The sequence below is a fragment of the Dermacentor silvarum genome, chromosome 2 (genome assembly GCF_013339745.2).
Source record: "Dermacentor silvarum isolate Dsil-2018 chromosome 2, BIME_Dsil_1.4, whole genome shotgun sequence".
In the NCBI taxonomy this organism is placed as follows: Eukaryota; Metazoa; Arthropoda; class Arachnida; order Ixodida; family Ixodidae; genus Dermacentor; species Dermacentor silvarum.
This window is the reverse complement of record NC_051155.1, coordinates 3,047,161-3,062,188: the sequence shown is the minus strand read 5'-3', so window position 1 is coordinate 3,062,188 and position 15,028 is coordinate 3,047,161. Positions and strand designations below refer to the sequence as shown.

Below are 15,028 nucleotides of genomic sequence, written 5' to 3'. Positions count from 1 at the left end.
AAGATGACAATGTCGTCCAGGTAACATAGGCAGGTTTTCCATTTGAGGCCGCGTAGTACGGTGTCGATCATTCGTTCAAATGTGGCTGGCGCATTGCACAGACCAAAAGGCATTACGTTAAATTCGAAAAGGCCATCAGGTGTTGCAAACGCCATCTCCTCTTTGTCGGGTTCATGCATCGGGATCTGCCAATATCCAGAATGCAAGTCGAGGCTCGAAAAGTATTCGGCACCTTGTAAGGTATCCAAAGCATCGTCAATACGGGGAATGGGATATACGTCCTTACGGGTAATTTTGTTTAGTGCCCTATAATCAACGCAAAAGCGTACCAAACCGTCCTTTTTTTTAACTAGGACAACAGGAGACGACCAAGGGCTTGCTGAAGGCCTTATAACGTTCCGTGCGAGCATGTCATTGACTTGGTCTTCTATAACTTTCCGTTCAGCAGACGAGACACGGTAAGGGCGGCGACGAATGACGCGGGATCCGTCGGTTTCAATGTGATGAGCGGCCACGGTTGTTTTACCCAAGCCATCCGAACACACGTCAAAGCAAGGTTGGCGTTTCCTTAAGATGGTCAGCAAGGCATCAGGTCTGAGTTGGGCTCAGATCTGAACTCACAGTGGCCCTGAGAGCACTGGGTGAACCGTCCGTGGGCGTACACTCGGCGAAGGAGGGAAGAGGCGAAGCAGCGACAACACATACTGGTGCTGCGTCGATAAGCATAGCAACAGTGGACCCCTCCGGCAGCAGAAGTGGCTCTGATGTCGTGTTGTAGGCGGTCAGACTGGCGCAGCCGCATGAGAAACGCACTAGACAAGAAGCGATGGTGATTCCCCGAAAAATGCAGCGCTGAGAAGGGGAGACCACTGCGTCGCCGTCGATATTTTCGCTAGATCTAATGGTGGGAATGCGGGCTTGGCCGGGTGGAAGAACAAAATCTGCCGCTGTGACAAGGTGGGGCGGCGAGGAATCAGCAGCGTCACAGAGCTCGGTGTCCGTAATATTTATAAGTGGTTGTCCGCACGAAATGACAGCAGATGCGGCTGACAAGAAATCCCAGCCTAAGATGATCGGATGAGCACACGACGGAAGCACAGTAAACTGAATATGATGGCGAATTCCGTCGATGAGGACACGAGCAGTACACTGTCCGGTAGGGTAAATCGGACTGTCATTGGCAGTAAGACCGGACCAACATACGGAGTTTGCACTTTTCGCAGACGGAAGCATAGTGCGCGATGAATAACAGAAATGGCGGCACCAGTGTCAATAAGAGCGTCGACAGAAACACCTTCCACACAAACAGCGAGTAAATTAGTCAGGCGAGCAGGGGGAATTGGGACAGTTCGCAAACAAGCAGTTTCTAATCCAAAAACTGCAGCGTCTAGTTTTCCGGATGGGTGTCGAAAGAAGTGGAGGCAGGACGCAGGGGCGATGAAGTACGGCGGAACGGAGACGGGGAACGACGACGGGGTGAGCGAGAAGACCGGGACATGTTTTGGGACAACGGAGGTAAGGGCGAGCGACGTGACGAGGATATATAGGGTCCTTGAACGTAGGCATCCGATCTGGGCACATTGTCTCTCTCATAGGCGGAATAGCCACGTCGTTCATCATGCTGGCGCCAGCAGCAGAAACGAGAGATGTGACCACGTATGCCACAGTAGAAACATACTGGGCGAGAAGGGCGCCAGGTAGAGTCGTATGGTTGCATGGGGGCCTTCGCTGCCATCGAGGCCAGGTGGTCGCAGACAACGATGGCAGGCGCAGATGGAACTGGGGCCGCAGGCCGCGAAGCAATCTCGGCGTAAGAAGGTGCACAAACAGGCGCAGGGGACCGGGCATGTGTGACAGTTGGCATGGATGCCAGTTCTTTGATGATCTCGCGCAAATTGGGAGGAGGAGCGCGCAGTGACGCAATGGCGGTGTTGGCTGGACGGACTTCATGGCCGTGAAGCTCCTCTCGCACAATGATGCGGATGAGCGCTCGAAACTCGTCGTTGTCGGTAAGGTGAGCGTCGCAGGAGGCGCGTGGAAGACGAAAGGCGCAGATCGTGGCAAGGCGTTGGCATATCGTGACGATGTCAGTAACTGAAGTGGGACTCTGGACTACAAGAGCGTTAAAGGCAATGGAGTTGATGCCCTTCAGGATATGGCGGATACGTTCCCCTTCGGGCATGTCACTATGAGCGCGACGGCAGAGAGCCAGAACGTCTTCAATGTAAGACGTATAGAATTCGTCGGCTCCCTGGATGCGGGTAGCGCGCTTCTGTTTCACTACTTTGGAGCGCCCAGCAGATGTGCCAAATATCTGTCGCAGCTGCGCAGTAAATGCTGGCCAATCAGGGAAGTCACGCTCATGGTTGAAAAACCAAGTTTGGGCAACCTGCCCCAGGTAGAAGGCAACATAGCGGAGCTTGTGTGACTCGTCCCAATGGTTGCAAGCGCTCACCCTGTCGTACTGGTCAAGCCAGTCTTCCACGTCTTCGCCGCAAAGGCCAGAAAAAATCTGAGGGTCGCGTTGCGGTGACAGACCAAATAGGCCCACCTGGCGGAGCTGAGGTGGTAGCAGCAGTGGATGCGGTGGTTTGTGCCATGACTGGTGTTGGCGAGCACAACCGTCGACCAGAGCGGAGCTCCAGGGGTGACCGGTAGAGCAAGAGGACGGGGATAACAACGCACGCTCCACGACTTGTGAGACGACGCCCAGGACGAAGGCAGAGCTCTTCTATTGTCACACAGCGCGAGACAGCCCACGAACACCAACCCGACAAAATGATGATGATTATGAGGATGGGTATATACACATGAAGACGATGACGAGCTGCACAGTTAGCGCTCACAATATATATCATTTGTGGCTGTGACATGTCCTGAATGTGAGAAAACATGCCTCGTTGCTTTGTGACTAATTGCCGAAGTGGGTACGATTCGACGAAATCCACGGCTGAAAAAAGACATTTTTTTAAGCCACCCACTGACGAGGTCCGCCTTCAACAGTGGCGACGGGCTATACCGAGATTGGATAAGGAGCTGTCCAGCTCATGCGCTGTTTGCGACCTCTACTTTCACGAGGAAGATATTGTGAAAGACTTCGTTCACAAAGTTCATGGCGACGTAGTTGTCATACCGCGTGACAAGTGGGCTCTTAAGGAAGATACTGTGCCGCGCATTTTTCCCAATTGCCCTAAATACTTGTCGAAGCCAGCGAAAAAACGCAAGGCTCCAACCGTGCGTGCACCGCCTCGGCCTAAGCGTCGGAAAGAGCAAAAGGAGAACGACCAAGAAGCTGCGACGTCGAACTTCTGCGTTTCAAGGGAAAGCGGTGGTGACATTGACAGCAATGTTGTGCATGAGAACAACATAGAGCTTTTCGATGAGTTGTGTGGCATGGCAGCAGCAGGCCAACTGTTGCAGGGTTGGTCACTTGAGGTTGTTGGCACTACAATCGTGGTGTACAAGCTGCTAATGAGAGAAGACCTTCCAGAAATTGACAGGGCAGTCGTAGTGTCGAAAGACATGACCGCCTCTGTCCGTGCCAAGGGGCAACGTGTGCCATCAGCTGTGTATGCTACTGATTGCGGGCATTGAAATGAAATCATGTGACGACCTAAAGTTTCTACTTTCATGTATTGAAAGGCTGAATTTTTGTGAAGGTTGCCCTGCTTATAATTACCCCTGTGTCTTGTCATCAGCTGTGGCCATTAAAAATGGCGATACATGGCATCGCAAATCATGCACAATTCTGTCTCTAACTGCAACATGCCACGAATGCCAGAGTCTGCACAAGCTCTTTTTACGGCATTGCAAGACAAGCAACAGGTTGAAATATAGGAGCACTAAAGTGAAGTCCCTGCATCGAAAGGCCTTAAGAGCAACTATGCAGAGAGAAAAGATGAAAAAAGAAGTAACCACCATGAAAAAACAAGTTGAGAATGTTACAGAAGAGAGGGCGGAACGTGCACTTGACATTCTTCCAGATAAACAGCAGCTCGCTTTCAGGACTGCTTTTCAGGCAGCAAAGGCAAAATCTAAAAATGGGAGGCGGTACACAGAACAGTGGTTAATGACGTGCCTTCTGCTGGCAGATTTCAAGCCCAAAAGCTTACAAACTGTTATCTGATATGCAGTTTCTGCCGCTTCCTACAAGAGCACGCCTTCGTCAGATTATTAGTGGCATTCCCTGCGGGTACGGTTTCAAGGAGGTATCGCTAAACAGTATCCGAGAGCATTTTCATGAGAAGAGCCGCCTCAGAAGGTGCGGTGTTCTACTGCTCGATGAGGTAAAGCTTAAGCAAACCGTTGCTTTCAACAAAACCTCATACAAGATGGATGGCTTTGTTGATTATGGCGATGTGACAAATGCCACCACCGACCAACTTGCTGACCACGCACTGGTGTTGATGTTTGTTCCGCTTTTTGAGGGCTGGGTTCAACCCATAGCATCTTTTGCCACAAGAGGTGCGGCACCTGGACGGATTCTTGCACAGCTCTTGTGAAGTGCTGTGTTGCAGCTTCACAAGCATAATAATGCTTCAGTGCTTGTTGTTGTAAGTGATGGAGCAGGTAATAACCGCTCAATGTGGACGCACTTGGGAATATCGGGAGACATGATATCGCCATGCAACAGCATTGAGCACCCCTGGGAGCCTTCGCAGAAGATCTTCTTTATCTGTGACATTCCACACATAGTCAAGTGCATCAGAAATCATTTGAAAAAGCACACCTATGGAATGGTAAAAAGAAATATGTGCACTTCATTACAATGGAGCTCAGAAAACTGCTTGGTTCTTTCAGGCTGGAGATCATCAGATCAACTTTGCACATTATGTTGCGCTGTATAAATCCGAAAAAAGCAAACATACAAGAGTCGTGCCAAAACTGACTAGAGCACATGTTGCCCCGGACAACCTCCAGAAGATGAGCGTCCGACTTACTACACAGGTAGTACCGTGAAAGACGGTGCTTAGTATTTTTGGTTATTTTTTAACTAATTTATCCATGCACTTTTTTGCAGCTATTCAACCGTGGAACAGCTATTGGCATCCGCATATACAGAGAAGCCGGTGCTGAAGGCATGAAGGGTTCTGAGGGAACAGAAGCATTCACCGAATTGCTAAATGACCTTTTTGATGCTTTGAATGTAAAGCTACCTGAAAGAGGCATTAAAAGGCACTCAAAGGAAATACAGGCAAGCCAAAGTATCTTTTCATGCATGTTGATGCTTATTTACTGACATTTTACCGCATTCTTTTAGATCATCAAAGACTTCTTAGAAATGTTGAATGTCACAGAAAAGAACGCCGTGGAGAAAGGTCTCAAGCTCTTTGCATCTCAACTAACCACGGAGTCCTTGCGTGTTACTTTGTTGTCAACGCTTGACATCATCGACTTCCTACTGGATCAGGGTGCACACTATGTTTTGACGGCAAAGTTGAACCAGGACCCCCTGGAGGTGATAAATGTGATCGGTGCTGATTTATGAGTGTTGAAGTGATGAAGTTGCTTGTGGCCTAACAAACCATGTATCTTTTCCAGCACCACTTCGGACTTGTCCGTTCATTCGGAGGGGATGAATCTCACCCCCCCTACTGTGGTCAATTTCACTCAAATATTTCGCCTTCTGAGTTTGTACACACCGATAAAAACTGCTTTGGGTGGGAGTGAGCAAGGTGTGCCGGGGAATGTGCTTGTCAGCGTACAGGACACACTAAGAAGGACGAGAGAGCTTTACCGAGCCAAACATGCTTCCTTGCGTGAACGCATAGAAGAAAAGCTACTGGAGATGACGTCAGAAACAGTCAGGGACCCTGGAGAGCAGGGCGACGATCACTCCTACTTTAAAGGGGAAGTGGGTGATGCTATTATCTACTACTTGAGTGGATATGTTGTGCACAAATTTGAAAAGCACACATCATGCCTCCTGTGCTTAGAAGACATAAGCAGTCCAGTGCCCGTTGTTTGCTGTGATGGATATCTGACGACTTATAGAAGTTTCAAGGAAGGCTGCACGAAACACCCTACAGCTAAGTTGTTGAGTGTGATGAAACTTCTAAACGATGTAGTTTCTGTCATGTTAGATGAGGCTGGTGCCTGCGAAAACATTTTCTGGAAGGTGCTAGAACAGCTCGATAAGTGCAGCCTTGCTCGCTTGGGCTGTGCAGATCACATGCCAGCATTCACATGCCAGATATTGAACTTTGTCATTGTGACAAGAATGCACTTTTTCTCCCGAGATTTTAACCATCGGTTAGAAAGCAAGGAAAAGGTAGCTATAGCAAACAAAAAAGCGCGTCTCTTGTAACTCTTGGACAAAGGTTTCCAGTTGATTTTTATTGCATTGATTGAATAAATTGTTTCCCATTTGCCTTTTGTTCTCGTCATTTTTCACGTTTTATAGCCTTAAACTGGCGAGCTTTCACTGAAGTAGTTCAGTATCTTGCATGGAATAAATGCGTATCCTAGCATTAAGCGTTCTGCTAAAAAAGGGTGGTTCTATAAGCTTTAGGTTTTGGAATTTTCGGCGGCATCAGGTACCTATTCTACGTGGCTCACCACTAACATGTAATTTTATACAAAACTGAATTAAAAAGAACAGGAAACTGATGAATCCTTACAACTGAATAACAGTCCCGCGTAGCAGTAGCTATATTCAGGCATCTCAGTCACACCTCTGGCCGGCGGCATCGCTCTAGTGGTTCAAACGATACTCTAGTAGCGAAGTGGAAATAACATTTGCTCACTATCTCAAAAATAACTTCCTTTACACATAATTGACCGCGTAAATTGCGTTTAACACAGCAAGCAGGCTCCGTAACCATGATGCGACCGGGCCAATGGCGTCGGAAGCGCCACCTCGCGAGCGGGAACCGAAAGGGGCCACGTTTTGCCGCTGCATGCCGCCGGAGTTTGCAAACTGAAAGAGGTAATCTAGTAACGTTGATAACAGTGGTTTCCAGTGCAGACTGCTAACGGAGCCATAAGGCGTGCTCTGACTACTGATATTTCACTATGGGGCGCATCAAACTCGACGGTGGATGCCTGAATGAGCATTTTGGGCCCCACTAAGCTAATGGTGTTTTATATTTGTTCTCTTATTCGCATTACTTATCTGAGCCAGAAAACCAAAATAAACAATGCAACCACAGGATTGTGCTTTGGCGTGCAAGCTGCTAAAAGTGGCTGTCATTTTCGTGGACTTCTGCTATTTCACCAGCACTGGCTATGATATGACAGTGATTTCCAGTGCAGACTGCTAACGGAGCCATAAGGCGTGCTCCAACTACTGCTGTTTCCCTATGGGGTGCATCAAACTCGACAGTGGCTGCCTGACTGAGCATTTTGGGCCTTACTAAGCTAATGGTGTTTTATATTTGTTCTCTTATTCGCATTACTTGTCCGAGTCAGATAACCAAAATAAACAATGCAACCACACGAATGTGCTTTGGCGTGCAAGCTGCTAACTGTGGCTGTCAATTTCGTGGACTACCGTACTTTCCGGTGTATAAGACGTGGTTATTTTCTGAATTTTTCGTCGGTGCGTCTTATAGAACGGTGTGACTTATGTAAGTTTTTTTTTATGGGAAAACTGCCGTCAAAATCGGATTCGATGTTATGGCCACGCGAAGCGCGCTGGTTGACGTAATTGCTACGTGTTCTGTGCGCGCTATCGAGGTGCCGGGTTCTTCTTATGATCGAGTTCCCGAGCGCCGTGCGAGGACGGAGCAGCAACGCAAGCTGCGGCAGGCTGACTGCGAGTCGGCTGACCCCGAAGTCATCGCATCTGCAGATCACTGGCTAAATACGACGTGCGCCGCCCGCAAACTACGCAGTTGCTACAAGAGTACAAACTGCCCCCCCCTCCCTTCCACCTTGCCTTCCCGCTTTCCTCCCTTGTGCGCGATTCGGCTCACCGTCGGACGCTTTCACTCGCACATACAGCTTATGGGACGCGGGGACGATGTTATCGCCCTTGGACTTTATAAAGAACATCGCGGCAACCACGACAGCAGAAATGTGCCTGGAGCAGAAATATATGGCACCCATATGCTTGCGCGTGACTCACTTTCACAGAAAGAAACGTCACAATTTTTTTTTATCACTTAACGAACGAAGAGGTGCGTCTTATACACCGGTGCGACTTACGTATGTTCTTTTCCGGAAAAGCTGCCGGTTTGAGGGGGGTGCGTCTTATACAAAGGTGCGACTTATAGACCGGAAAATACGGTACTGCTATTTCACAAGCACTAGCTATGACATGACTCATTTCCCGTGCAGACTGCTAATGGAGCCATCAAGCGTACTCCGACTACTGCTATTTCACTATGGGGCGCGTCAAACTCGACGGTGGATGCCTGAATGAGGATTTTGGTCCCCACTAAGCTAATGGTGTTTTATATTCTCTTATTCGCATTACTTGTCCGAGTCAGATAACCAAAATAAACAATGCAACCACACGAATGTGCTTTGGCGTGCAAGCTGCTAACAGTGGCTGTCAATTTCATGTTGAATACTGCTATTTCACCAACACTGGCTATGACATGACTGTGATTTCCAGTGCAGACTATTAACGGAGCCATAAAGCCTGCCTTGACTACTGCTATTTCACAATGGGGCCCATCAAACTCGATGGTGGCTGCCCAAATGAGGATTTTGAGCCCGGCAACAATAATTAAGGTTAACGATTGTGTTTCAATTCAGATATGCCAGCAGTTAGGAGTGTTTCTATGCCACTTCTTAAATCAAGCACGATGTGTGCAGGATGTTGCTTATCAGAATTGAGCTTCCATGATAAGGAATACACCATAAATGGAACTCCTTATTTATTTGAGAGGTCACGGAATTGATGGTTGGCTGTTGCGAACCTACCGGCAAAATTTTGATAGCCCTAATAAGGGCTGTTCTTTCGTTAATAAGAAGCCGTTATGCTTCGTCAAGTGGCTCAATGCCAGACAGCTCACAGTTGGAGTCGCTTTCTTCAGTGTCATCTTCACCCAGTTGGATGATGATGGGTGGAATGTGCTCACTCCCAGACGTGTCAAGTCTGAACTTTGCCTCCAAGTCCATCACGTGCTGAATGTTCTTTCTCCACTCTTCCGCCGTTACGTGCTTGATTTTCTCCCTCAAGATGGCGTCGACTGTGTACAGCTTTAAGTCTCTGTTGTCCGCAGCGGTGCCATTTTATTGCGATAGCAATTATATGGACACTCAAAAGCAGATTTCTGCCGTCGGCATCGCTGTGAGGTTCCGTATGACGTCAATAGAGATGAAATCGTCGCCGCGCGCCGAACGCTGTATGTGCGAGTGAAAGGGCGCGAGGGGCGCACGCTTTCATGGGGAGTGAACGCTAGGCAGAGAACAAACGCGCGTTCTGCGCCGTGCTCGCTTAAGGGCTGCAGAAGTAGGCGTCTCTTTCCTCCTTTACAATCACCATATATGTAGAGCAAACGCGCCTTCTTCCGACGCGCGAGAGGCCGTGGGGGAGGGGGGGGGGAGGGGGAGGGAAGGGAGGCGACGTTTAGCTGCGGCACCAAGTGCCTATTTATATCAGAGGCTCCGGCAACAGTCACCAACGCCGCACACATTTTGAGCGAACGCGACCAAAACGCCGACGGCGTCGACAACAGTTCTGCGTGTTGCCGGTGCTGCTGCATGTACAAGTTTATACAGCTGATAAAGCTAATATCATTACTCCGTATAGCTCTCTACAAATTTGCTATCGCAATTGATGCTTCGCCTTTCAAGTGAAACTGCGACAACTTTTTTTGACCTTGGCCCACACAAGCTCAATGAGATTAAATTCGCAGTGATACGGTGGGAGCCCGAGTACAATGCAACCGGCCCTAACAGCTGCGTTGTCTACGATATAGCTGAGAAAGCGTGACTTTGTGGGAATTACGAAGGTTCATATGTTCCTGCGTCCTTACGCGCGCCACGGAAGTGCGGAGAGCAGACGCCTTTTTCCCTCTTCCCGTGCGTCGGCTGCTGCACTCACTCGCTTCGGGCATACTCTTAGGAGAAAACTTGCTGCAAATCTCAGCGTCTACACGAGTTAGGTGGCACTGGTGCAGCGTTAACTCGCACTCAAGAAAGCACATGCCTAATCTAGCTAGCAATCATGCCTTTGGGTGAGGCCTAACGCTGGTCCGGACAAAGCCTTCCTCGCACCGAACCGATCGTCGTCACGTTTTCCAAGAGCTTGCCCCACGTTGGGAACGCCAAATGTCGGGATATAGGGGGGATGCCAACGGCACTCTGCCTCGACACACCTGCGAATCAACCGCGGTGCGGTACAAGCTCAAGGAAACAACAGACAACCACGTGTACACTCGGAAAGCATTTATTACGACAGCAACTAACACTTCGAGCAGACCAGCTAGCTATAGTTGATATCGCTGAGGGTTCCCTCGAAGAGAATAATACACTAGGTAAAGAAGGGCTTCCGACTTACCAACTCGGGAATACGGGGGGCTGCGGCGTTTGCCGCGGCAAGAACGCGGTTGACTAACCACGTGCGGGAATAAGGGAGACTTCCGCCATCACCGCTTGCTGGGGACCAAAGAGACCCGGGCGATGTCAGTGGGATCTCACATGACCCACCCGGTATCGCTGATAGCGCTTGCGATTCCCGTGCGGCGCCCGTGGAAGGAAAGTTTCCCCTCTCCCAACTCTCCCTGGCGCGCATGTGCCTGACGTGACGTTCGCTGCGCGTGCGGCGGTCATGGGACCTGAGGATTCCCAGTCGTGCTCATCCCCAAAAAGGATGGGAGTTCCCGTCTCTGTGTGGACTACTGGCGGCTGAATACAGTCACAAAGAAGGATGCGTATCCCTTGCCAAGGGTGGACGAGAGTTTCCAACCTCGGCGGAGCGAAGTACTTCTCTACGTTGGATGCTAGCAGTGGCGCACCGACGGGGGGGGAGGGGGGGGGGGGATTCGGGGGTTGTAACCCCCCCCCCCCTGAGGCCGACTTAACCCCCCTTTTGTTTAACCCCTTTTCTTTCATTACACATTTGAGTACTTCAACTAAGATGTAAGACGCGCAATCGTCTGCACACTCGCAAAAAGCACATTTTTTTGACAGTTTCCCGTGAAGAAATCGAAATTAGTGCTGTTTAGATGGTATTGGCAAACTGTCAACCCCCCCCTGGCAGAGATCCTGGGTGCACTACTGGATGCTAGCAAAGATTATCTCCAAGTAGAGATGTGACCAGGCGACGAGTGCAAAACGGCATTTACTTGCCACAGGGGCCTCTACGAATTCGTGCGGATGCCCTTCAGTCTTTCCTGAAGTCCGAGCACGTTTCAACGGCTGATAGACCGCGTACTTGGGGACGCCAAATGGCGTCACGCGCTCGCCTATCTCGACGATATCGTCGTGTACTCGCACACCTTCGAAGAGCTCTTGGATCATCTCCAAGACGTCCTGGGAAAACTCCGGACAGCCGGCCTCACACTCAACCCGGCCAAGGCGCAAATCTGTAGAGCAGAAGTGAGCTTGCTCGGTTACCGGGTGGAACGAGGGCAGGTGTCCCTGGACCGGGAGAAACTTCGAGCAATCGTCGAGTTTCCGGAACCGCAAGATGCTGAGTGGTGTACGCCGCTTTCTTGGGATGGTAGGCTACTACCGACAGTTCATTCCCAACTGCGTACGCATGCAAGCCCCCTTAACAAAACTGTTGAAGAAGGGCATGGCTCGGGAATGGGGACAGGAACAACGGCAAAGCTTCCGCCATCTCGCTCAGGCCATCGCAGACACAGCCTCACTGAAACTACCGGACCTAAACAGGCATTTCGTGATCCAGACAGATGCCTGCGATTTCGGAATTGTTGCAGTGCTCCTTCAGGCAGAAGGGACTGAGCTACGTCCGGTGGCATTCGCAAGCCGCGCGATGACGCCGGCAGAGCGCAACTATTCAGTGATGGAGAAGGAATGTTTGGCAGTGATATATGCACTCCGAAAATTCGAGATGTACCTAGAAGGAACAAGGTTCACAGTCGAGACCGATCACATGGCCTTGACTTGGCTGACCCGCCTCCATGAGCCAAGCGGGAGGCTTGCGCGTTGGGCCCTGACCTTACAGCGCTTCGAGTTCGAGATCCGCTATCGCAAAGGAACCACAAACGTGGTCGCTGATGCGCTGTCATGGGCGCCGGTGAAGGACACCCCACCAGTCGGTCACGAGGAGGAGGAGGGGGCAGGCGAGCCGCTCTCATCGCGGGGAAGCCGGGGAGAAGGGAAAACCCCGCCGGCACAAAACCAAGAGCACGTGCATCTCGTTAGAGTGAGACCGCCCCTCGAGAGTGCATTCAGCAGAGATCAGCTCATAAGGGCTTAAAAGGACGACACTCACTATCAAAACCTGGTCGCCAGCCTCAGGGAAGAGACGGATTCAGAGAGAGGAGTTGGAGAGCATACGGAAACCACCAGTACGACGGTGGGTGCGGACTCTAGGGCAGCTGAGACTGAGCTGGAGAACTATCTGCTTGATGCAGATGGAGTTTTGCTGAAATACGTGCCAGGCAAAGAAGACTCATATGAGAGATTCAAAGCCGTCATCCCGCGCCAGCTCAGACGAGCGGCATTGCAGCATTACCATGACATAGATGGATACGGGAGCGCACCAAAGACATGGAAGAAACTATGTCGATTCGCAACCTCGCCTGGCATGAAGCGTGATGTATGTAAATACGTGCAAACCTGCCACGTCTGCCAAGCAAGAAAGCCGAGAGGCGGGGTAGCCGCCCGGCTTGCTGCAACCGATTGTGAGCACAAAGCCATGGGAACTTGTGGCTGTGCGATTTGATCGGGCCGCTGCCGCGCAGTAAAGGCCAAGATATAGTCCAGCGTTTTCGGCGCGCCAGCCACGACAGGCAAAGTCGGATACGCTACACCAGCCACGCCAGCCTGTGGAAGAAATTTGCCTCCTCTAGAGTTCGGCGCGCACGCCGCGCGAGGCTAGCACCATCTCTGTGTGTGGGAGCGCAACTTTACGGCCGCGCGATCCATGGCGCATGCGCATTCTCAGTTTCTGACAGAATGTGCTCGCGCCGTCCGAGCTGCGCTTTTTTTTTGTTTGTGTTTTTTGACAAGAGAAGACACTATTTCAGACAACCAACATACATAGTTGCCTAGGGGCCAGTCATGCATAAATATAAACATAAGTTCGACAAGAAAGCACATCGTGATTTTTTACATACGCAAACACACAAAAAAATACCTTATACACAGGTCTCGCTCCGTGTGCTGTTTGACTGCCTTCACGGCATGGCGTTAACTTGTCCTGTAAGCCAGAGAAGATCGCAGTCCTAGTGCTAGTGCGTCGGCTACATCAAAAGCGGAAGCGAAACGTACATACATCCTCACTTGCGTTGTCATCGTCCACGGACGTTGAGAAAGCCACAGCCGCGCTTTCACTACGAGCGCCGCAAGCCGCCATTTTGCTTTCTGCCCACTGCCCCTACAGCGCGCAGTGCATTCTGGTCTAGCGGCAGCCGCGTGAAATAGAACATGTTCTATCTCCACGCCAGCGGCGCTGAGCGCGCCAGACGCAGCTGGGCACGCCGGCTACGCCGTGACGCCAGACTGTAGATTGCGCACTTTTCACCAGCGTTGCTTAACCGCGCCGCACGTGGCCGCGCGCGCACGTTACGCCGGACTATGATGATTATTGGGGTTTATTGGCGCAAGGGCCAGATGTGGCCAAAGAGCGCCAATGCTATGGTAATAGGCTGCTATGGGTGGATGAATAATTAATATTAAGACATGGATAAAGGACATGGATTAAGACATGGCTGTATATAAACCTAAGATTCGTTGAAATGTCCGCAATTATATATGCATTAAAAGTTGATGATGGTACATGACATGTTATGAAGAAACGGTGTATTAAAAAGAGGTGATATATTAAAAGAGGTAGCACTAGTGCCTCACCAGGGCCCTTAAGCACAAGGACCTGGAGGCATGTGCCATACAGGTCACAACTATCGTAGTAGCAGCCTCCATTGAGAGGACGCGCTACGAATCACGTGGGCTTATAACGCGCAATAAGTCGACATCTTGTAAAAATTGTAACACTGATTTATAGTCAAAAATTGGTTCTTCTCCAAGAAACAAAACCGGATGAAGGGGAATGTGGCATCGGTGTGCTATAGGAAAGTGCTTATTTCGTTCAGCCTCTAGTTCCCGACACTCTACCAAGACATGGAGAACGGTCAGCCTCTCACCACACCTACCACAAAGTGGAGGTTCACCACCAGTGAGCAGGTAAGAATGAGTGCCGTACACATGTCCTATTCGCAGTCGACAAAGCACGACATCAGTTTGTCGCAATTTTGTTACCGAAGGCCAATTTCGTAGGTGCGGCTTGATTGAATGAAGTTTGTTGGAGGTTTCATGGTCCCAGATGGATTTCCAAAAGTTTTTCAGCTTATTGCGGAAGAAAGGCTTCAAGTCTGCGGGAGGGATTGCTACGGTAGAGTTGCAGGTTCTCGTAGATATGGATGTAGCAAGTTCGTCTGCAAGCGTATTGCCCACTATGCCTCTGTGCCCTGGCACCCAACATAATACGATATATTGGTTAGATGCGTACATAGTACACAGAGATGAGTAAAGGTCATTGATTATTGGATTTTTATGTTTCCGTAGAGACACTAAAGCTCTTACTACGCTGAGAGAGTCTGTAAATATGACAGCTTTTTCAAGTTTTAATTCCTTTATGTGTTTTACAGCCGACATTAATGCGTATGCCTCCGCGGAAAAGATACTTGTTTCGGGTTGCAATACATCAGATTCTGAGAAAGATGGACCAATTGCTGCATAAAACACGCCAGCATTGGACTTTGATGCGTCAGTATAAAATTCTGGGCATTGGTATTTTAATTGAAGTTCTCGGAAGTGCATTCTGATGTGTTCCACAGGAGCGTGCTTTGTAACTTCGACAAATGACGTGTCGCATTTTATCATTTGCCACAGCCACGGCGGCAACAGCCTTGCTGGAGCCATCAGTGGGTGCAAATCTAGTGGG

The 15,028-nt window shown here is 50.0% G+C and overlaps 2 protein-coding genes across 8 annotated transcripts in view; one reads left to right on the top strand and one right to left on the bottom strand.

Moving 5' to 3' along the window:
- The window catches only part of LOC119441284 (glycosyltransferase-like domain-containing protein 1), a 168,153-nt gene that overhangs the window by 127,267 nt on the left and 25,858 nt on the right, over window positions 1-15,028 (bottom strand). The window lies entirely within an intron of this gene.
- Window positions 2,879-4,100, top strand: LOC119441285 (uncharacterized). Its single transcript, XM_037705911.2, has one exon. The coding sequence runs from the start codon at window positions 2,893-2,895 to the stop codon at window positions 3,592-3,594; it is 702 nt and encodes a 233-aa protein (XP_037561839.1). The 5' UTR covers window positions 2,879-2,892; the 3' UTR covers window positions 3,595-4,100.

Excerpts from the sequence above, each read along its gene's own strand:
- LOC119441285 (XM_037705911.2), top strand. The coding sequence starts at position 2,893 with ATGCCTCGTTGCTTTGTGACTAATTGCCGAAGTGGGTACGATTCGACG.